At 42.3% G+C, this 23134-nt stretch overlaps 1 protein-coding gene across 4 annotated transcripts in view; it reads left to right on the top strand.

Annotated features, from left to right (window-relative positions):
- Positions 1-23134, top strand: part of BICD2 (BICD cargo adaptor 2) — an 87154-nt gene that overhangs the window by 30203 nt on the left and 33817 nt on the right. For all 4 annotated transcript variants that reach the window (XM_084530925.1, XM_084530926.1, XM_084530924.1 and 1 more), the window contains exon 2: positions 15453-15665. In XM_084530925.1, the coding sequence (XP_084387051.1) occupies positions 15453-15665 (213 nt within the window). The remainder of the gene's footprint in view (positions 1-15452; positions 15666-23134) is intronic.

Below are 23134 nucleotides of genomic sequence, written 5' to 3'. Positions count from 1 at the left end.
AAGGCTTGGGAATGTATTTATGATAACCCTACACTGTTCTATATGAAGTGTGTATTTCAGTAAAATTTTCTTGAGTTTTAAGTAAAGAGCTGACATTATAAGAAGGAATACACTTTTCCTGACATTTCTGTTGTACCCCTTTGACGATTTCTGATTTATTTCTGATGTTTGTATTGTACCCCTATTGTACCTTTATTGCACACCCTTTGAATGTTCTTCACATCTTTTTAGGACCATTAAAAGGCTTTAGTTACAGCTTACATTTTGTAGCCAGCTGCCGAGAACTAGTGTAATATTTACAGATCACTGATCTTGTTTTTTGATCTATATTTCTAATTATTTCATTGTAGGTAATATCTACATTATATTTCTTCACTGTTGTTTGATATGTGAGTCCTGACAGTTGCTCACCTCTTGAGTGCCTGCAGAAGAGTGACAGTCTAACAGAATGCTTTTTCATAATCTATTTGCAGTCTCCTCTTGATTCATACACAGAAGATGGCCCACTTAACAGGATCAAACTGATGTTTTGACGTGGCCTGTACAAAGAAAGCATTCCATAAAACTTAGCCCAAGGATTTAAAAATCAACAATTGATTATCAAAATTTCTGTGGTGTTGATTTTAAAAAGACCAGATAATATATGTGCTTTGATACCCTGGTGGACAGTGAAGGGCACCCTTTGTACTTGTGGGTAGAAGTCCATGGTCTTTCCTACTCTCACACTAATAAATGGTGCTAATGTTCAGTAGCATTAACTTGTATTAAAGTAGCCTCATCTTGTATAGTTCTCTGTCTGTGGCATCTTTCTTTTCTTTGAGGCCTGGGCTTGAACCTTGGTCCTAAAGTGCAGATGTCTATGTGAAACAGACAAGACCATTTGCTCATTGCTCTGTTATGATGCAGAGGGAGAAAAATGTCTCTGGGTAGTGCTTTTTTTATTCTTCCCTCTCCCCCTTGCCCATCAGGCTTGAAACTATTCTGAAGAGAGGACTCTGGACTTCTTTCTGTAATGTTTCCCTTCACCTTCTTACCCACCCCACACTCTTCCTTTGCTTTGTTTAAAAGGAAGCACGTATGTACACACACCAACTTCCCCACGACTGTGTAATATAAGTTCAGCAAGATGCACTTGGGCCTTCTAATTTTCCTTCCCCACTGCAGTTATTGTAATTATTCTCCCCCCTCAAAAAAAAACAACACCCAAAACATCTCTTGGCTGGGTGCCCGGTCCCAGAAGGGCTGCTGGTTAGCCACTTACTCGCAGGCAGGCTTTGAAGCCAGCCACTTGCTGGGTGGCTTTCCCAGGAAGATGAATGTTGGAGGAGCTGTGGGTTCTGACATGGTGGTGGGGGCACCGTCGTGCTAAGTGTACCCAGCATTTGTGGGGGCACCGTCCTGCTAATTGTCCCCAGCACTGGTGCGGGCACTGTCCTGCTAATTGTCCCCAACATAGGACAGGGAGGGTGAGGGGGAATGTTCCACACTGTCGGTAGATGAATTTTGGTACCAGTTGGGTGTGTGTGTGAGCAACAGATCATGTTTTGGAAAGATGTGCATGCTGGTTTGTAGCGCCAGCTGGGTAACAAAGCAGCTCCTCCTTCACATCTTCCATGGCCAGGCTTGTGGTGAGAGCAAGTCCCTCCCTCCCACAGGGAGGGAACAGTGATGAATGAAATGCCTTGTGACTCATGTCCTCTAGTGTTTAACTCCACACTCTCCAGCCATCCCCCTTGGAAGTCAGCAGGCAATAATGTGTACAGGCAGAGCTGGTGGCTTGCTGATGCCAACAGGAGAGTGCACGGACCCTGAGCAGGCTTCGGTGCTTGTGGTTAAAGAAGGATATGATGGTTAGTGTTCCCTGCTATGCTCATCAATACGAAGCCATGAATCTCTGAGTTATTGTAAAGAACAACTGAAGGAAGATAATTTGTTTGATTTTGGTCTAATGACTTATATATAAATATACGTATATACATATATAAATATACATATATAAATATATATATTTATAAAAAAAAAAAAAAAAAGAAAAGAAAATTAAGGGCAGACATTTTGATTAACTGTGGTTTTTTTATTGGTGGCTTGGGTTCTTTTAAATTTCTGGTGGATAAACCCGTTATAAACAAGTAGCTAATGACAGCCCCTTAGAAGGGGAGCTTCTACAAATGCTATTCAATCTACATCAGACAAAAAGCTGGAGTACAGCTACTAGAGGGGCCCCAAAAGGCGAATGAGCATATGTGTGGTGTATATAGTGACAGCACATATGTAATGCTGCTCTCCCAGTGCATGTACACACATCATCTCTGCTTATCAAACCCTTGGACAAGGCATGGGATTATTTCCAGTCAAGCTGTCCCTTATATCACCTTACTCCTGTGCCTGCTTTTCTGCTTAGTGAGTTTTAAACTAATTTCCGTTCTTTTTAACATGCCTCTCAGTCAAATACACGTGCGCTTTGCTTGTCAGTTTAGCAGCGTGCTTGGGATGGTTGGCTGGATGCTGTGGCAACAAGCTGCAGCCCCATAACATCTCTGAGCTAGAGAAAGCAAGGGTTAACTCCTCACATCAGCTCATCTTTTGCGTTCAATTAGCTCCATATAGCAGCATGTCACTGCGGAGGAAAGGGCAGCGTGGCATTTATTAAAGACTGCCCCTTGTTGCCTGATGTTTCAGCACTGCGTGCTGCTGGATGCTTGGCCTGGAGAACGGGGAGAAACGCACTCCCGGGGCGGCCTGCTGCCCTCCAGAGCAGCGCACAGACGAACGTTGGCTTCACTCGAGCAGAAACAAGCACAAAGGACACTCATGTCCTATTTTCCTGCATGTTTCTTTTATGAAAAGGTTCAAGGAGAAAAGTATGTGCTGTTGTGCGTGTAGGTCGCGGGCTGTTAGTGAGGCCCCATCCCACACTTGCAGCTGATGGGGTTAATGAGAGCCTGCTGCGACCAGGCCTTCTGACTCAGGGCGTTCGCAGTTAGGCAGGAGTTGGTGGTTTGCTGCCAGCGTACTGACTGGGGTTGGATTGATCCCATTTTCATCAGCGTTTTCAACCCGCTCTTACACTTTTAAAGATTACTTTTTAATCTCAGAAAATTGATAATTAAAGTAATTGTCTGAGGAATTAGGAAAGCTGAAATTACAGAAACGCATTGGCTTTCGTAAGCATGTAGTGCTGGTGCTTGCAGGACAGAAGATCAAACTGAAATGAAAAATACTCTTTTATAATTGCCTTCCAGTCTGTTGTCTGATACTGGATGTTACGGAGTAACTGTGCTCATTCTGCAGATTTTGCTTCTGAAGAGATGGCCCTCGGCACTGCTGTGGGTTAGACATGGAGGCTGGCAGCATGATCATGTGAAAATACATGGGCAGTGCTTGTCCTGGCTCAAGGTGCAATTTAGGAGAGGGCTGTGTAAACCCCAAGCAAGTGTAACAGTGAAGTACAAAAGCAAAATTTGTTTGTTGAACCCCCCCCTCCCTCCTTTTTTTGCAGGCTTACTGCTATGTCTTCTCTACTTCACAGGGTGCCGAGACTTTCGTTTCTCTCCTGTAGGTCAGGAAAATGAGCAGAAAATGATGAAATGGCTTTCTTAACAGTAATGTGAGAAATTCATTGAAGAGCTGGGAATAAAACCAGTCTCTTGTCTTCTGGCTATTTATTGCTCTTAGTGCTCAACTTTCTTACTTAGCAAAGATTTTTTTTTTTTTTTGTCTAAAGGGAAGCAATTGCAAAAATAGCACTCTAATACAAGCAAGCAGGTTTATGAGCAGGGATTTTTGGTGGTTGTTGGTGGTTTTTGTGTAGTGGGCTTTTTTTTTTTTTCTTTGAGATGTCTTCCTTTGTTCTTTGGGAGCAGTGAAATTGGGGTGTGGACAGGAAAAATCTAATCTTTTTGGCAGTCCGGTTGAAGCTTGAGAATCTCCTCTGTGCCTCGGACTGACCGGGTTAGGAAAAGGCAGTACCTGAACACAATATGACCATCACAGAAGGATTTTTCTATCTTTTCCTCTTGGCCCACTCTTCTCTAGCATAGGATTTAGTAGCTGTGCCAGTTTGGGGGTTAGGCTTATGTCAGTGATCTAGCTTTATGCAGATGGTGTTGTCATATTAGTGACCAGCCTTTTGACCTCTGAAGTGCTTTCAGCCTCTTACCATCATTCTCATGCTGAATTATAGAGAATGAACTAAATATTTGATGAACGAGTAAGATGAAAAAGACCCAGGAAGTAAATAGTAAGATTAAACTAGTTTGTACATCCGGGGTGTATATCTGTGTATCTTTTTTTTTCTTTTTCTGGATCTCTTTATTAAGCTATTTCAGAAAAGGCTTTTTAGCTTGTATCCAAATTTGGATTGCCACGTATGTTGTATGTTAATAGTTTTATTGACAGGTCTTGAGAAACTGCTTCACATCCACAAGCCACAATGTTGTTTTGCTTTGGAGAATCCAGGATCTGCCTTAGAATTCACATCAGCCATTACCTTTTTGTTTTTCTTTTGACATTTGAATGTGTGTGTGTGATCAGTAACTGTTACTTATGTATTTACCTGTGCCAATACATTTGCTTTGATCCTGAATTTTAATTAACGTTTTTTAAATATATTCATGTTTTCTAAAGACAACTTATGTAACAAAGGATTGACTTTTCTCATGCTGAATGATGTTTAACCTTGAATATATTCTTTAACCGCTTTGTGTCTGTTTCCCTCATGAAAAATGGGCTGTGACACACATTCCTTTCTGCAAGAGTAGATTCTCCACGATGAGAGAGTGTAAAACTGTTATATGTAAGGTAGAAAGCTGATGTAAATTGCCTGTCACTTCACTTGTTCCATCAACTTCAGAGAGCAACAGCGATCTGAGATGTATGTGCAAATTACCCAGTAGTATGTGGATATATTAAATGGAGATCCTTTTGTAGTCTTAACACAAATGAAGTCTGAGACATGGGTTTGTTAACCTGAGCTGTGGTTATTTTTTTCCTGTGCTGTGCCAGAGACACTTAACACTCCTGAAATCTCTTACCTTGTATGAAATCCAAAAGCTTTTTCTGAAAATGTGTCCCATTACTTGCCACTCTTAGGTTAACATTATGCATAATACAATCCATTGCAGCATGTGTATGGTACATGTGTCAGACAGGATACAGTGCGACCGATTGGTGACAGATTTTTTTTTAATGCTTTTTAATAGCAGAGAGCTATTGGCTAACAGTGTCTGATTTAATCTTAACGCATCATGGGGAAGCTCCTATGAATTATGCATGACAGCCTGACCCATTTGCAGGAAAATCTGTTTGTGGTGCAAGGCAGGTCATGTGCAGGCTGCAGGATTGAGTTTGCGATTAAGCCTCCTGACTGCAGCAGTGCTCGCAGTGGTGGTCTTGCTTGATTTGTCTTAAGTCCGCTTATTGTTCGCTCTCATAGGAAATGGTAGGGAAAGGTTTTAAAAATTCTCAGCTTGCATAGTCTATTGGTCTAAAGGTACTGTTTCATCAGGACACTTGGTAAATCTAGTAGTAGTTGAAAATAATTGTCTGTGCTTAAGCAAAAAGACTTCCTATAATACAATTGAGGCCATTTTGTGGGATGACATGTTAAATAGATGCTACAAATGACAGAGAACCACCTTTTCCCCTCCTTGCTATATTTTATGTGTAAACCATGAAGAGGCGAGGAACCACCTGAAATTTTCACTCCTCTGTGCGATAGTGACATGGGACAGCCCAAAGGATTTCTCTTTCTGTCAAGAGTGTCCAGAAATAATTTCTATTTGATACCTGGTCTTGAGATGGTTTTGGCATAGGCAGGCATCCATATCATGAAAACTTAAAAACTAAGAAGAAAGTAGTTTGAATGTCTAAGACTAGTGTGGAATCAGTGCTGAAAAAGCACAACAAGTGACTAAAGAAATGTGTAGCTTCTTTAGGAGTAAATCTCAAAATCATAATTTTCTTGTCCTAAAGTATCTAGCCTCTACCTGTTTTGCATTACAAAACGACCTGACCAGGTTGTGCTTTTTTCTCCTGCAATCATCTTTTTTTTTTTCCCTATAATTTCCCATTGTGTGTTTTTTTTTTTTTTTTTTTTTTTTTTTTTTTTTTTTTTCCCTCTGGGTATCTGTTAGCTTGAACTGTGGCTGAGATCAAATGTTGCATGCACATTCTGTCTTCACTGCTTCTGCCTGCACTTGTTTGGCTTATGATGTTTGATTTTTGCCTATGCTCATTAAGGTGGACCTGGTTCAGTACTTTGCTTGCTTATGAGTTCTGGCCCAAGCTTTGTTGCTGAGTGAGGAACCAAACAGTAGGGATTGACATGGCTAAGAATAATTCCCAGATTGACTTGCTGGTGAGGCTACAAGCCTTGCCACAGGGAGTGGGCAGGGGAGCGAGCAGCCCTGCCACACCTGAGCTGTGATCTGGGAGGGCAAAGAGAGGGTGTCTGAGAAACACGCTCGTGGTGCTCCTCATGCTGGATCTTGTGCATTTCTAAATCTCATGACTCAAGGGGTGTCAGGTTAACACCTTTTCACATGAATTCACTTTAGAAGCAAACTGATTCTAAGCTGCTTCAGCAATTTCCACACCTGAAGCCAAACTCAGGTGAGTAATTCCTTTAGCACGTCCAGACCCCTTCATTCGCATCTCTAAGAGGAGCCTATGCCAAACCACAAAAGTAATGGAAATGGAGCGTTTATATCTAAACAAAACAAGTCAAATGCTAATGATTATAAGTGGTGTATGCCCTAAATCGCTCTGAGCAATTTCCACTGCCTTCACTGAGCTTGTTTTATCCCCCCTCACCCTCCTCTTTATTTTGGTGGGTCATATCAGTCGTGTTTGCTGGGAAGGTGGCTGCAGCCCCTTCCCAGCGGCGTCCAGCCCCACCAGTTTGTGGCCACTCACTCTTGTAACCACAGGCGGAGGGAGTTGCTGCTTGGCTATTGATTTGGGCACAGCTTGCGTTTAGCCCTTGGAACCGCGTGAGTTTGTACAGCTTGTGTCCAGCTAGCTAAGCTGACAGGCTAAATTAGAGTTTTATCAGCAAACCCTTTCATCCCAGCAGCAGTGCACCAACGCAGTGCATTCTAAATATAGGCTCCAGTGTGTTTCTACCATTTGGGGAAAAACAAACAAACAAACAAAAAAACAACAACCACACAACAAACTTCTAAATCATCTGTGGAACGTCCCTCTAATCTGTGAGGGAGAACACTGTGATCTTATAAGGCGTTTGTATTTATTTCTTCCTGCTGAAGTGAACCCTTGTTAAATCTGGAGTACATCTGGTGATGGCAAAGGGAAGGGAAGGCGGCAGGCACCCAGCGGCCTGCTCCTCTGTGGCACTGTCATGGCTCTAAGGATCTGCTGTGGCTGGTGGTTTGGGGCAGGGAAGCTGCATGGCCGGCTTCTCTTCTGCCCTGCTATGAACATTGAAGGTTGCTGCAGGCCCTGGTGTGGCCGCATCAGCCCCTTGCTCAGAATGAAAGGCAGCGTTGGGCTGGGCGAGGGGCTGAGGCAGTGGGAGCACAGGGCTAGGCCGCGCTGGCAGCGTGGCTGTGTTTATGGAGCACGCCACAAGGCTTGTGTCCCTGTGTTAGGCTCCTGGGACAAGTCTAGTGCATGTGTTTAAGGACATTGCTGAGCAGCTGTTAGTCCAGTGCTGGTCTGCTAGCTGAAGAATGCATATGGGACGGCTTCATATGAAAATTTAAAATGAAAATATATGAATGCATTGCACCAGAGGGATGTAGTACCTCCTTTTATTCAACTCCTGGCTCACTGCAAAGAGGCTTAAATTTCTTCAGAATACTGTCTTTACACTTTGCTGTTGCTGCTTCAGATCATTATGGTCGTAATGAATTTGTTATTACGAAAAATGTGCAATGCTTGTTGAATCCATGAAAAACTTCTTTTATTTTGGTTCTGATTAGCAGAAAAAAATATGAGCTGAACTGGTGCTAAAATTTTGTAATTAAATTCAGAGGCTGACAATGCAGAAACACGAACAAAAATGTGAGTGGCTTTTAGTGCTAATTATTCTTCTGATGCATATTAACATATCCTGATTAGTTTAATATTGATAATTAAAATGAAGTGAAGTTGCTAGGAGCAAAATTTGCAAATGTGGGATTTTCACTTGGGGGGAAGAGAATACCAGTATTACTTAGTGCCATTTGAAAACTGCTTGCAAATGAAATTCTAGCTTGTATGTGACCTGGCCAGCTTTCTTGATGAGGAATGCTCTTCAGAACAAATTTGAGAGCCATATTTAGTCTCAGATCGCAGATGGGTTTACACATAGCTTGTCAGAAAAGCTGCGGTCTGCACTTCAGCAGGCAGAGCTGTCCTGTGCAGGTGAAACTGCCCAAATCACAAAGCTGGAGTGAGGTGGGAACAGAGCGCGAGATGATGCAGCAGCTGTCATCACGGGCCTGCTCTGGCGGGCTGGGTGGCTCAGTTAAAGCATTTCTCCTCTCATCTCTCTGTTGTGCCTATTTTTTGTTTTTACATGCGCTTTGGCATGAGATTTTAAGAGCAGCTGGTCCATCAGAGGAAGGAAGATAAGCTTCCTGTTGAGTGCTGGAGGGCAAAAGGGAATGGGCAAAGTGAGACTGTGCCCTGTTAACTGACTGCTTACAAGCACAGCGTAGGTTTAGCTGTGCTGTGGTGGGTTGTGGAGCTCAGACCTGTGAAAGATCAGCTGTTCCTTCTGTGTAACAAGAGGTTGCCATAATGAATCAGAGCTGTCATCTGTTTAGTCCAGCATGGTTCTGCCAATCAACAAGATCCAGGAAAAAAAAAGGCATTAGGAAGATGCAGAATGAAGCTACCAGCCCGAGGTGGCAATCCCTAGTGATTAGAGACATTCTTAAGCCACAGTGCCTGAACTTCAGTAACTTGTCCAAAATGTATTGACCTTTGCTTATGCACCTGTAAGTTGTTACTGTGTTTTATATTCCAAAGTGTCTAATGTTTCATTGGTATTTTCATCTCAGTGATCAGATTTTGTCTCGTGACAGTATGCTATAGTTTACTTTAACGATTTTATTGAAATATTCTGCTTTTTCTTCTTTCTGTTAGGCACTTGAAAAAAGCAAATTTGTAGTTACTTCAGAAATGCACATAACTTTCATTCCAAGCTGCATATAAAGTGTTACTTACTCTACTGCAAGTACATTACTAGCATCTTGACTCTCCTTCAGCTGGAGGATTTGTGGTTAAACTTTCACCTGCAGCTAGCATTTATTTTCCTTTGCAGTGATAGGTGTCTGAATTCCATTTTCCTAGATTCACTTTCAGTTACAAATAACTGACAGGACTTGAAGAATTGATCTTTGACTGTCTTTTTTTTTTCTTTTTGCTCTTTTGGTATCATACCCACTTTATGGAATAAGCTGGGAAATACCCTTAAAATTCAGTACCAAAAGCAGGAAATGTCTGCAAGAGACTTAGCATTTTTATGCTGTTGATCTTATCCAGAGCTTATATACCAAACATTAATGTTGGCTGGAAATCTGCGATAAGCAGAGCGCCTGTAACTGTGCCTGCTTTCCTAGCTTCGTATTTATGCAAGTAAAAGTGATGTGACTGCTCAAGACAGTAAAATAACCAACAGTACCAAGAAGGTTCGTGCAGAGGAGTTTGGGGAACAAAGAAATGTTGGGCAACTAGATTTATGTGCTCAGTAGTGGGGGAAATTAAGTCTTGGCCTCTAAAATATGTAATTTTGAAAACTGCAGTACTAGCATTTTCAAAGAGTTTTGTCATCTCTGAACGAGCTGGAGCATGTAGGTGCTAGATGGTGTGCATTGTGTAATCTATGTCCATAAAGGTGGTGGTGGTGTCTTTTTTTTCTTCCTTGAAAAACTGGGAATGAAGGAGGCAATACCCTGCCCATCAAAGGGGGGGGTGAGGTGCCTGGGCCAGTTCCAGAAAGTTTTATAGATTTAATATGTGTTTACTTCAGTAGTAAGGTGATTTGGGGTCTTTTTTTTTCCTTCCAAAAATATTTAAGGGGAAAGTTGATTATCAAAAACATGTATTTTGTCCCTCTGCAAGCCTTTTTTGCATGTTGCAGCCTTATAGTTTACCTGAAAGAGTAAAGAAGGGAAACTAGATGTTACCAGTAAATGTGATTAAAATATAATATGCATCTGTGCTCTGTAGAGTACTGTGTGTGTGATTGCATGTGGGGCACCTAAAAAGCTAGCAGGTATTATAATGCAAAATAAATAACCCCACCACTGTTGGGACCATCTGCCCACCAGCCTTATTTACCAACTTATAAGTCAGCGTGCTCCAAGGACTGCTGACAAGGAGGAGCTGTCCTTTGGGAAAAGAAAATCAAAAAAAAAAAAAAAAAAAAAAGATGGTTAATTTAAATTTTGCTTTCTCATCCTCTTTCTTTGCCCTTTTAACTGTTTTCATCTAAGGAAACAACCCTTATGTGGTGTGAAAATTTGGTAGCATAAGCATCATTAACTGGAAGACACGTTACTGTCCTGGTCACCAAGGCGTCTGTCCATCTCCTCCTGTGGATGAAGAAGAAAATTCTGAAGAAAAACTCAAAGCTTGGGTTTAATGGATGAAAGGTCAACACCCTTGCGATGCCGTGGAGGAGAAGTGTGATAACCTTCCTGAATGCCAGACAGAAGGAGGGTGTACTAAAATGGAGAGCTTGTCTCCCCAGCTCCAGCCTCAGCCTGCGCAGGTGATGTTGGGGCAATGCATGGCTTGTCCCAAGCTCCCTCCTGGGAGCTCTCTCAGTCAGGTTGTGTGGCTTGAGCACAGCGTTAAAGCCACTTAGAGGATGGAAATATCCTTGGCTAGTGTTCATTCACAAGTGTTCAAAGCAATCTATATGTGGAGTTGCTTATGCTATGTAGTTAAGAGTCTTTTGTAGACCAAGAACCACATATTCAAGGAGAAAGCTGTATGCCTCCTCCAGAGTGCGAATGAGTAGCACACAGTTACACAAAGGACCGAAAGGTCATTTGCCCTCCTGTGTGTGAGGAGGCATTAGTGAGCTCATTACTGCTGTCTGCAAATGATAGCCAAAGCACAGCACTTGGCTCTAGGCTACCTGGAGACTGGTTAGGCAAGTACTTGCAGCTCTTTGAAGATCGGACCTTTGTTTTTGGTGTTTGCCATGCAGTATGGCCATTTTCCCTTTTGTTAGTTCTTAACTGGTTCTGTCTAGCAATCAAAGAATGTGAGATAATCTGACCAAAGAAATAGTGTTTTTTCTTTTAAAGTCATTTTGACTTGTATATAAGGCTAAAGAATTATACTAGCAAAACATTTTCGTTCAATGTGTATTTAATTTTGTTCAAGTTCTTCACATTGGTAACAAGCCAAAGAAGCACTTTTTTGTCTCAGGAGGCCAAACTGCATGTGAGTAGGATGACACATACTGTCCGGGCAGCAGCTTGGGTTGTGGAGCCCTGAATCCCAGCAAGATTTTCTTCTCTCTTAATCCTTCAAATCATGTGTTCTTTATAAGCAACTGTCTTCCTCTGCCTCCTCGTATTTGTTTTTTAACCCTAACAGTGTTTCAGTATACCAGCAATGAGACATGAATTAGTGTGCAATTTATTTCAGTGAAGGAGTTTTGTAAGATATTTTTGTTTTTTGTTTCCTTGAGTGTTTACTTATGCTCAGGAAGCTCCCCATCATTTTGACAGAGGGAGATGTTACTTCTGCTCTTTGCTGCTCTGTAACATCTCCAGGGTTGTGGGTTGCTTTTTTTTTCTTTTTTTAAACTTCCCTTGGCAGTGCAACTGCTTTAAGCAGCTTTGAGGCTATTTCTTCTTCTTCCCATTCCTGCTCCTGTTCAGCCTGAGCCAAGCACTGGATGCAGACGGGTGCCATGTTCCCCAGGGTGCCTGGGGAAGGTGGGCTGCAGACCATGTGTATGTGTCTGACGGGTGGGCAATGGCAGCTTTGGGCAGTTGCAAATGGCAGTTTCGGGTAGTTTTTGGGATGGGGAATGGCAGGTTTTTGGGCAGTTTCAGGTTGTGTTAAAACCCAAGGAGGGCTTTTTCCATCTCTTGTGCAGCTTTCTCTGAAGAAATAGATGGAAGCTACTTGTGCCTTTGCCAGCATAAATTGTTTGTTTGAGCACATTTAGCTGAGTAAATAGCAAAATAGTATTTTGGTTCATGAACTCTTGAACTCTATTTCTGTGTTTTCTATAATGTTAAAACAAAGCAAAAGTGGCTGGGCAGATACTGGGCTTCTGTGTGTGTGAAGGTTTATAGGCTTCATGCATGTCAGTAAAAAGTTAGTCTGCCTTTTTAATAGCTTGATTTAAAACAGACCCAGACTGTTTTACTCCATAGGAGGTAACTGCATTGCCCTGTAATTTTGGACAATTTTGTTCAAGTCAAATTTCCTGTTCCACGCAGGCTGTTACAATTATGAAAATAGCTGGTAACGGGAATGCATGGGGACTGGTTAGAGGTATGTACAAGAGAGAGCATGGATCAGTTAAAAGGGAGGTAGTTTTTAACTGTTCCTTTATAAACCCACCCAGACAGCTGCTCCAGGCTCTGGTGACTGTGTCTGTTAATGAAGGTGCCCTGTATCTCGGGCAGTCTCGGTGTTAATGCCGGCCTCCCGACCCCCGGCAGTACTGCTGTCCAGCTAAGGGTAGCTTCCTGCTGAAACGTCACAAACTTCCTGGATGAGGATAAATTACCACCTTGCTGTGCAAAAATAACCAGGGCCCACAAAAGTTATCATGGATAGGTCTGATTTCTGCTAGTCCAAGGGAGCTGATGTCTGTAGCTCCCCTTTTGGTCCTGATAGCCTTGTCATTCAGGACAAGGCATAACAAAAGGACATTTCTAAAATGGGAGTCTAGCTGTATTGCAGCATGGAAAATCTTTCAAATGTAAAAGCGGCGATAGCTTGCTGAACTTCACCTCACCTTCACTGGGGAATAGAAGGAAGCATCTGTAAACAACGAATGACCGAGAGGAGAACAGAGTAACATACCCGCAAGTCTCTGCATCTTTTATTAAAGCATGACAAGCTTGTAAAATGACAAAAAAAAAACAAAAAAACTGTCATGTAAGAGTATGACTTAATATATGGAGCAAACTGCTGTAGGATGTTTAGAGGCTAAAATTGCATAAAACCGTGAAAAATAAAGGGATATTTTACAAACATAGCTAAATAATAGCTCTGCCAAATTTACATGAAGCCTTCTGCTTGAAGGCTTAAGGCAATCCACACCTCTGAGAGATTATGGGGTTTCTTGCACCTTTCTCTAAAGCATCTGCCATTAGCCTTTATAGGGGACAGGATATTGGATTAAAAAAGAAGTCTCTCTCATCTGCTATGCCAGTTTGTGTGTTCACATAGTCACTGGCAATGGCAGCTTCTGGAAAATGATGAAATTCTCCGGTTAGAGAAACCCAAGGCTTAGCATCTGCATTCGAAGTTCTAAGAGGAAATCGGTCATTATCCTCAATATTTTTTTCTCCTTTAGAGAAATTGCTAAGTTACTTGCTTGAATCATGCTCAGACTCTGCTGTCTGGCTGGTCAAGAGGTGGCTTTGAGTATCCCAAACCTTCAGCATGTCCTGCACAGGCATCCCACTGCCAACAGTGTGATGCCACCTCACTGGGCAAATGGGTGCTCAGAGTTGCTTTCTCTGTGCTGTAATATTTGAAATAAATGTATGTCTGTAAGGGGTAGATGTTAATTCTTCGGGGAAAAATGATAGTGTATTTCAGAAGGAGTGTGTATGTTTTTTGCTATCCCTTTCACATTTATGGAGATCTCGGTATTAGGCTTTTAAGCTGCTTTGCTGAAACTCATTTGACAAGGACTCGCACAGATGGTGCTTTACTTTCTGTCTGAAATGTGACGCTTTTTAATTTCCCTTGGGTCATCTCGGTGAATCTGGCTAGAATGTCTTCAATGGATATTTGTCTCCCGCTCCTCTGATTTGCTCATCTGAAATAAAATTCAGTCTGATAGGAGCAGTAGGTGGGTGCCTTCCTCTGTAGGCAGAGCTGGCATCTTTGATCACCTGTTTCAGCCATGGTATATTTGGTGATTACTGTACCATGAATATATCTGGGCTGATATACGGAAGTAAAAAATACTGAAATCTCCTTCTGTTCAAAACAGATTTGTGTGTGTGTGTGCATTGGCAGTATATACCAGGTGAAAAGCTAGTAGAAGATGACTAGTTGAATATGTAATGCATGACTGAACCAGGAGTTTTACAAGATGCTGATCTGTCCTTGACCTGGCTGAATGTCTCGTGTTACTGGTGACTGTGGGAACCTGCTGTATGGACACTAACATCCCAAAAGATGCTGTGGCACTTGAAGGCTCTATACATCTCGGGTTGGACTGTGTGGAACATGCAGGTGTAGCAATGTGAAGACAGCGTTCATTGATCTCACTGACTTTGGTCTGTATGCCTGGCAAATTGTAACAAGTAGATACCTACTTAAATGTTACACTGCTTGCTTTAGAACATTTCTTAGTGCCAGTCTAGCTGCTTGTGTGTTGAGCACTGATGTTAGAGCCTGGTAGAGTTTCAGATAAAATGAAAACACAAAGAAACAAGTAGGAGGAGGTGTTCCTTTTTTTTTTTTTTAAAAAAAAAATATTAAAAAAAAAAAAGAAAAAAAAAGAAAAAAAAAAAAAAAAGAAAGTCAGGTCTAAACATGCATGTTTTGCTGAAGAGGTTAGACGTCCGACCTGCCTCTAACTCCCTTTGTTGGTGCACTGCTAGGGATAAAGTCAGTGAGAGCAGCCAGCGGAGCTGTCGGGTGAGCACATGCTGACCTACTTCAGCCAGGATGACCCAGGTTAGCTTAACCTGGTGGCAGAGCAGCTCTGTGAGCCTGTCTCGCTTCCAGTTGAAGTGGGTTAGCAGGTTTGAGGGGGCAGTAATCTCCAGCAATGAGCAGCTGAGCATGGTGATAAGTGTCTCTGGTGTAGCTGGATCAGGAAGAGTAGAAAAGAACAGGTTGCTGGTACTAAATCTGTTTTCAGTGATGCAGTCATTGTAGAAGTGGGTCTGACCCAGGTATGCAAAGTGCATGCACACAGAAGCTTCTGGTCATCTCATGATTGTCTTGTTGCAAGCCAGAGTCTTGCTTTAACTCAAGAAGACTTGGTGTTCCCTTTTTAAAAGGTTCTATAAACCCTTTCAGGGTTTATATGAAGTTCTACCAAAGTAACCTACGCATCTCAAAACACCGTTTGGGTGTATGCTGCACATTACTTTCAAGAACCCTGCATTAGCGACTTGATAACATTTAAGGGTCTAATCCCAGGAGGGGAAGGTGTAGAAAAAAGTTGCTTTGTTTTGTATCAGAAAAACATGGTAAATAGTTGTAACTATTTAAAATGGAAGCTATTTATGGAAAATGTTGGGTTTACTAACAGAAGGTCTTTCTGGCTATCCTAGGCTTTTGGGCAGGCCCATACCAACCACAAGAAGGTAGCAGCAGATGGAGAGAGCAGAGAAGAGACCTTGATTCAGGAGTCAGCTACCAAGGAAGAGTACTACATGAAGAAGGTTATGGAGCTGCAGACAGAACTGAAGCAGCTCAGAAATGTCCTTGCCAACACCCAGTCTGAAAACGAACGCCTTAATTCTGTTGCACAGGAACTGAAAGAGGTAAGCAAAAGTGAACAATGCACATCACAACAGGTATTGTGGTTATGTTTTTTTGTGCTGTGTAACCACACTGAGAAATATTATTGAGCTGCTCAATATCTGTTAATGCTGATAAATTTGGTTGTCTCATGTTAAATCCAGCTGAAGCTGTAATTCAGCAGTGTAGTAGTAAATCCAACTTTCCGATTACATCCACTGAACCAGCCTGTCATGGCCACAGTGGTTCTGAATCAGTACAAATTCCCTCTTCCTTGTTCAAATACCTCCTAGTTCTGCAGAAAGTACCATATTACGTTCTAGGTCACTAGACAGAAATGTGACTGCGTGTCCAGGCCAGAGCAGTACCGCGGGTGCTGCACACTGGTGCCCTCAATCAGAGAACTACTGGCTTAAAATGCAGATGGGTCTGTTTAGGCCAAGCACAAAGAAGTTTAGAATGTACTTTTTCTGCTCTGCTCTCCATGCTCTCCATAGAGATATTATTGCTGCAAAATATTTGGGGCATAGCTTCTCCTTTTTATACATTGCCAGTTGCTTTTTCCACTACAATTTTTATAAGGATGTGGGAGCACAACAAAACACAGAACTGCACAGAAGGAGTAACAGTAACAGTGCCTTGTGTTTTTTCTCATGACAGTGATGGTTTTTACATTTTCATAGGTTGCTTAACTTACTATCTCAACATACCTTCCACTTTTTTTTTTCTTTAGTATTGAAAGTGCCTGTTTCTGATGAGAAATAATGACTGAGAAGTTGACCAAACAATACGATTACTTATGAAATCTGTAGCTCAGATTGTTTTAAGAGCTCAAACCCTTGCTTAAACGTAGACTTGAGTAAAAAGACTACAAAGACTGCAAACCACAGATGGATGTGGTAAACAATCCCCAGTTATTACTCATGAGGTTTCTTGCACCTTCCTTTGAAGCATTAAGTACTCGACTCTCTGGGCCCTGAGACAATCAACAAGCTGTCTCTGCCAGAAGAGAAGGTTATCTAAGAGCCCAGGTCTTAATCTCGGTGCATTTCACATGACCAAAACTGAAAATCACAAGTATCTGAATTTATTTTAGGGGATTATAACAAATATGTGGATAATGTTTGGTAGTGGAATTCACGAGGAGATGAAAAGCTTTATGTTGACTCTTTCTGGAAAGTGTAGGTTACTTCTGTGGAGAAGTGAGGTTCAATAGTACCTCATTTTGGGGTGCAACAGAAGTAGATTGGGGATAGGTGGTGGGGGGGCACATGGGACTGTCACAGGTGATCAAACAAGCCAGGCTAGTTCACCTTTAATTTTGTGTGTCCTGGCTGAGGGATAATGGAGCTGGAATCAATCCATGTACTCTTGCCTAGGCAAGCAACCAGTTGCTGCAAGCACACACCGCTCTAATCTTTATTTCCTAACTTAAAAGAGAAGCTCCCCACCCAGGAGGTAGCAGCATTATGTCGGTAACGGATTCCAAGCACTGCCCAAAGCGTGCTGATCGGCAGATTTCGATCCAGCTCGCTGAGTCACTGCTGTTGAATGTGATTTTCCTTCTAGATACCCTCATATTTCAGCTACTCAGCCATATTTGCTTGGAGCTGCATTTTCCTTTACCAGAACCTTTGGATGAGCTGGTTTTAGTGTTCTTTCGTGTGCTTTGTCCTCCCACCTCACCCACTCAGCCTTGTGCACAAACATGCTTGCATAAGGTGGAAACTGTTAAGTCCTTTCCCCTGGCACCCTTTGAGAGCTGAGCAGCATGTGAGGAGGGAAAATAGCTGATGTCAGGTTTCTTGTGAAGATTCTCATTTTTATAAGCTTCTGGTGTTGTTTTTTAAAGCATTCTTCTGAAATGGGGAAGATGTATTTAGTTGCTTGAAAATAAAGTGGTGGTGATTGTGTTTGATTCTAAACTTTGAAACTGAACTCAACAACAAACAAACAAACAAACAAAAAACAAACAAAAAAAGAAGAATTCTATTTTTAAAATAAATCAAAACCTGATGTGATTAAATAATAAGCCTTGCTGTTATGAGGGTTTCTCTGCAGGTGACTTTGGCAGCCAGTGGTTGCATAATGCTTTGTGTCTTCTCAGTGTGTTCTTCCTTCTTGTCTTCCCTTTTTGATCTGAGCTTTTTCTTCTGTTGACTGTAAATTGTGGTGTGGTGAAGAGGGAAGGAGACAGGAGAGAAATAGCATCAAAGTTTTAGTGTGAAAAGGAAAACATGTGGGCCAATTGACCACGTGTGTTTTTTGGATCCTTCCTCTTAGGATGCCATTTTTGTATTGCATTTTGCTTTGAATCACTTTTTAATCACCTATATCAAATGACAAAGGCACGGTGTGTGAACAGAGATACCAGGATTCTCCTGGCCCACAGAAAAATTCAAGTCAACACGACTTTCCTGAGAGACTCGGCTTTGCTGTAGTACAGTGCACCAGAAAGCAGCAGAAATTCAAATCGCTGCTGTTTCACCACTGTTGTTGAGGTAAGTGGAAACAGGAGGATGCGCAGAAGCCTCCTGTGATGATTTGTAGATAAATAGCAAATGAGTCTGGAAATATTCTGTGAGAGAAATCAAGAACATTGTGGCTATCGTAAGCCAGTGAGAAAGACGAGCACTGTGGCTTTCTCCAGCCCCTACAGCCATGCTTAGACCAGATCTCATGGTAGAAGTTTCATGTTGACATTGGTCCAAGGAAATTCTGTGCCTCCTCTGCTCTGAAGAATGCTTCTGTAGTCCAGAGGCAGAAAGTGTTGGGCTGAAGGTGGAATATGATCTACTGTTTTATACCACAGAGACATAGTGGAAATTCCTTCCTTGGGTTTTTCTGACTGCTGATGAAAGAAAAACTACAGCGGCTTTTCTCCACTATGTTATAGAGAGTGTTTATAGATGGGTCTATCCTTTATAACGTGTGTTCTGGAGGTTCTGTCTTACTGCCTGTCCAAAGGCCTGACTTGCAAGATGACTGGGGAAACAGGAAACTACTTCTACTGCAACTGTTCTGGACTTAATCCAGGCAAGAGGGGGGATGTGGAAAACATTTGATAATGTGTAATGTGTAATGCATCCTCTGTCTGTGAAGAGGTCTTCTGTCAAAGCTAAAAGGAAGTGGTGGTGGTGGTTTAGAAGTGCTGGGGGAGGGCAGAAAAGGCAGGAAACTAATGGGGCTGAATCTCAGCTTTACTTCTAGCAGATGTTTGCTAGTAAGGGCTGGTTGTGAAAGTTTCTATCTGCTCTTTCATAGCTAACTGGAAGGATACAGAATTTCATTGTTATGGGGGCTTTTTGTGAAAAAATCTCTTTAGACCTTCGTGGCACGGGCAAGGCTGAAGGAACCAGGCAGCAGCTCTTCTCGAGCTGTTTCTGGCCGTAGCAGCGGTTATGGAATGAAACCAGATGTTGACCTGGATCAGCTGGAAGTGCGTTTGGGATGCTGTCAATCTTTTCAGGTCTTCTCAGGACACTTGCAGAAAAGTGAGTTGTTTCTGGAAGGAGATGTGACATTCGTTATGGATGCAGTTGCTGTAGCAGACACAAGCTGTTCTGACACTTTCTGTTGAATTATCTAACTTTGCCTGTTGAGACAGGTCGGCAGGGCGATTACAGATTATGAGTTTTACTGCTGTCATTAGCTAGCTCAGCAGCTCCTGTGTCTTGGAAAAGTCACTAGAAGGAGTAATTGCTCCTGAGTAATTGCTAATTACCATGCCTTTTGATCTTCTTTCATTACTGCTGCATTTTAGTGGCACCAAAACAGATTTCATAGGTGACTGATTTGGTTGGTAAATCATGAGGTAGCCGTGCCCACATATAAAGAAGCTGAAAAATAAATGAGCAATGTTTTCCCAGGGAAGTAAAAGGTGATCTGATTATGTAAACTAAAGAAGGAGATATATTTTAATCTGTGTTTTTTAGTATTAATTGAGAATAAAAATAGCTAACAAAATGAGCAGTGTAAATGTACTACATAGCATGTTTTACAAAACACAACGTAGGTATGATTTTATTCTTTCAAGCCTATAAAATGGAAGCTATTTTTCTGAAGTTGGTTTTAAAGACACTTTGATTGTCTTTCATTGTTGTGCAATATCTGTCATTGTTCCTGAATGTGCTTTACCCATCAGTTTGACGTGAGTTTTCTTGTTGACCTGTACAGTGCAGTTCTCTGGCTGTGCTACGCAGAGGGGACCATCTCCCTCTTTTTTCTTCCGCTTGCTAGTGACAATTCTCTCATGCTTTCTTTGCTCCTTATAGGAGTTGTGGAGAGAATCCCAAAGCTCAGTCCAAAGAGGGGGTATATTTTTGCACGAGTACCTATTTTCAAAGATGCTGCTTCCTTCCTGGGAACAGAGCACTGGAGCGCAGAGAAAGATAATAGACTTTGTATTATTCTTAACCATTAAAAAAAATATAAAATGGAATAGCCTGGAGCAATTAAGGCTCTGTCTTTCACCGAGGTGTGAGACTGTTAGGGCATTGCTGATGAACTTGACTTTCTTCTCTATGCCCTTTGTGGTCATGTGCTGGCTCCTTATGCTGTCCATGCGGCGCAGTGCAGCTTTCTCTCATTCTGGGCAGTGTGTGAAACCTGCCTGTTCTCGCTTCGTTCTGAGGCTGAGCAGTGTTTCCCATGGGATGCAGCTGGAGGGTGGCTTGCAGCCCCACAGCCTCCCAGACCAGCCAGAGGAGTCTGGTAGGCGTTTTCAGGACCATGTAGAACACCAACAAGCAATCATCTATCCTAGTTTTATTTTATTCTGAGGTGGGTGAAGGGTTAAACCCCCCCCCCCACAGAAACCTAACTGTTTGCAGCCATCTCACCCTGTCCTTAGGCACAGCGATATTACAGGTGCGTTCATCGGCTTTCTGTGGCCTTACATGTGAGCAGAGGTGGAAGAGACATTGCAGGAAAACCCAGGACATAACCCGTTCCCAGTATGTGACTGTTTTAATTGCTAGCAAGTGTTTATTTTCAGGAGCCAGCATTTTCACCACGGTAGGCTGCTGTTTGTTAGACTTGACCCTATCTGCCCTGAGCACTGCTGGCCGACACGTCTATAAATACACGGTAATCTCATTGTTGAAGTTCTCCAGGTTTCTGTAAGAACTTTCCTCAACATCATCAGTGGAGGAGGAGAATTCTTAAAGTCATGATAACACTTTTCTTTCCCACTAGGACTTATAGCTGAAATGCTGGACAGTCTTTTGTGTTGCTTTCTGTTCTTCCCTCTTGAACCCACTGACAGCCCATGGAGGAAAATGGTACAAGAGAACTCCCTGCTGCCGAGGAAGGAAAACTTCCATTTCCTGGGTTCCCTAAAAGCTGCACCATGAGCCATGCCTGAAGAATTTGTTGGTTTTATTATAGCAAAGAATACAGGGGAACAACATTTTACTGTGCTCTAAATTATAGACTGTGCACTGCTGCTAAGTGGCCAAAAGTGTGCCCAAGCAGTTCATTACAATGCATTACAGATTTGTTGAGGTCCTATGTAGTTTGTCTAGTCTGATACATACGTCTGTATCAGTTCAACAGAGCTCTTTCTTCCCCTCTTAAATAAATGGAGGAAGGTGGAATTGGGTTTTTAATGCAAGCAAATCATAAAATAAAAAAAAAATACACCGCAGTGTTACTGGGTACATTTCTGGGTATATTTCTGGGTACACTGGAAACTGCTAAGAAACTAGAGGTAGTGATAATCATATAGCAAAATATTCTTATACAATGTTTCTGTACATGCATGGTATAAAGTCAGGGAATAGCTTAGAAGGGAAAGTGCTGAAAGATTTATTGCCTTTTCAGATAGGAATCTTGGAAAAGAAGAGAACAAACAGCTGATATCTAGAGGAGTTCTTTCTTTCCAAACAGAAAGGTCACTAATGGAGTAGGATATGCAGCTTTTGGAAGCAGGAGTCTGAATGGAAAAAGAGATGAGAGATGTAAATAGAGGTAAAATAAAGTCAAATGCAGAAAGCAGGGACAAGAGACATTTTTCATGGAGAATGTGAGAACAAGGGAAAGGAAGATAATACAAATATTACCGCTGAAGTTAATAGGAGTGAGGGACACTTAAAAGCTCGGAAAAGTGATGGGGGAACTGAGATGCTGTGATGTGACGGAGCGCAGAGTTCAGGCAGTGTGCAAGCGTGGGCTGCAGTGAAGTAACATGTAAATATGGGCTATTCTGGAAACCTTGCCTGTAGGAGGTACAGCAGGTTGGTGACCTAATGGAGGCAGACTGAATTCAGAGGGAAACTTGTCATATCAGGAACCAAAGAAAAAGGAGCGGGGATGACCTAGAGAAAGAAGCGAGAGGAAAAGGCAGGTTGTGGTGGAATGCTGACAAAGAGTGAGGAGGGAGCTCCTTTTGTTTAAAGAACTACAATAAAAAGCATTGTCTGTTTGCTACAAAATTGGGTGAGCTTTCCTGGAATGTCTCTGCAGGCAGCATGGTTTCAGGCTTCAGCCTTGTTTACCAAGTGCAGGTTTGACAACTACCAGTGCAAACGAGAGGTCACCAGAGGCAGGGAGATGAGACCCAGGGGAAGGAAGCGCTGTGGCAGAGCAAGCAGAGGCAGGTGGGACCAGCTGTGCACTCACTTTGGTCAAAAATACAGGAAAACCAACTCAGGCAAGAGCTCAGTGCTTGACATGAGCTTTATAAAACCAGATTGCACTGTGGTCAGCTGTGGGGAAAAGGTTGTTTTGTAAATGTTGAAAGCAGACAGTTCCCCTGCCTGGTGGGCTGCGAAGGGTGACCTTGTAAGGGTCACTGCTGTCGTGTTGTGATTGTGTTGGTGCCCTCTCTGTCTGTCGGAATGGCTGCAGGGTTGGTTTGCACATCACTGACTTTCATTCCCATATGTTTTGTGGGCAAAACTGCAGGGGGAAAGGTGCATTCACACATAGTTTTTTTTTTTTGTTTGTTTGTTTTTGTTTTTTTTTTGTTTTGTTTTTTTTTTTTTTTTCATCCTGAAAGCATTTGGAATCTGATGCATCGACCAGCACTGAAATGTGCTGAATCTGAGAGGGAGGCAGCAGTATCATGGCACACAGCACTCAGTGCAACACCCTGGGAATGAAGATGCGTCTCCCCCATGTCTCCTTCATCAAGGATCCTCTAACAAGGATCCCTGAACTTGTAATGGAAAAGCCTCTGAGCACTAAGGCTCCTCCGAAGCTCACTTACCTGCGGGTGTTAGGTCCCTTCTGGGCCCAGACATAATGCTCCAAAGAATAAACTGGGGCAGCTTGTAGAAGACATTCCGTGATTTGTTGCTGGGTTTTAGAACTGTGCAAACAGAAACATTTAAATGATGTTAAAATGTGCTGTCTTACCTCTGAAGTGAGTAACATGGCTGGAAATCAGCTACTGAACATGGTCCTAATGTAAGAGCAGCAGTTTTTAAAGAGGTGATGCTCTGCTTCTAAAAGCAAAAGCAGCAATGCTTCCTTGAAGGAACTTTATCCC

The sequence above is a fragment of the Aythya ferina genome (genome assembly GCF_964211825.1).
Source record: "Aythya ferina genome assembly, chromosome: 10".
Taxonomy (NCBI): Eukaryota; Metazoa; Chordata; class Aves; order Anseriformes; family Anatidae; genus Aythya; species Aythya ferina.
This window is presented reverse-complemented; position numbering and strand designations above follow the sequence as displayed.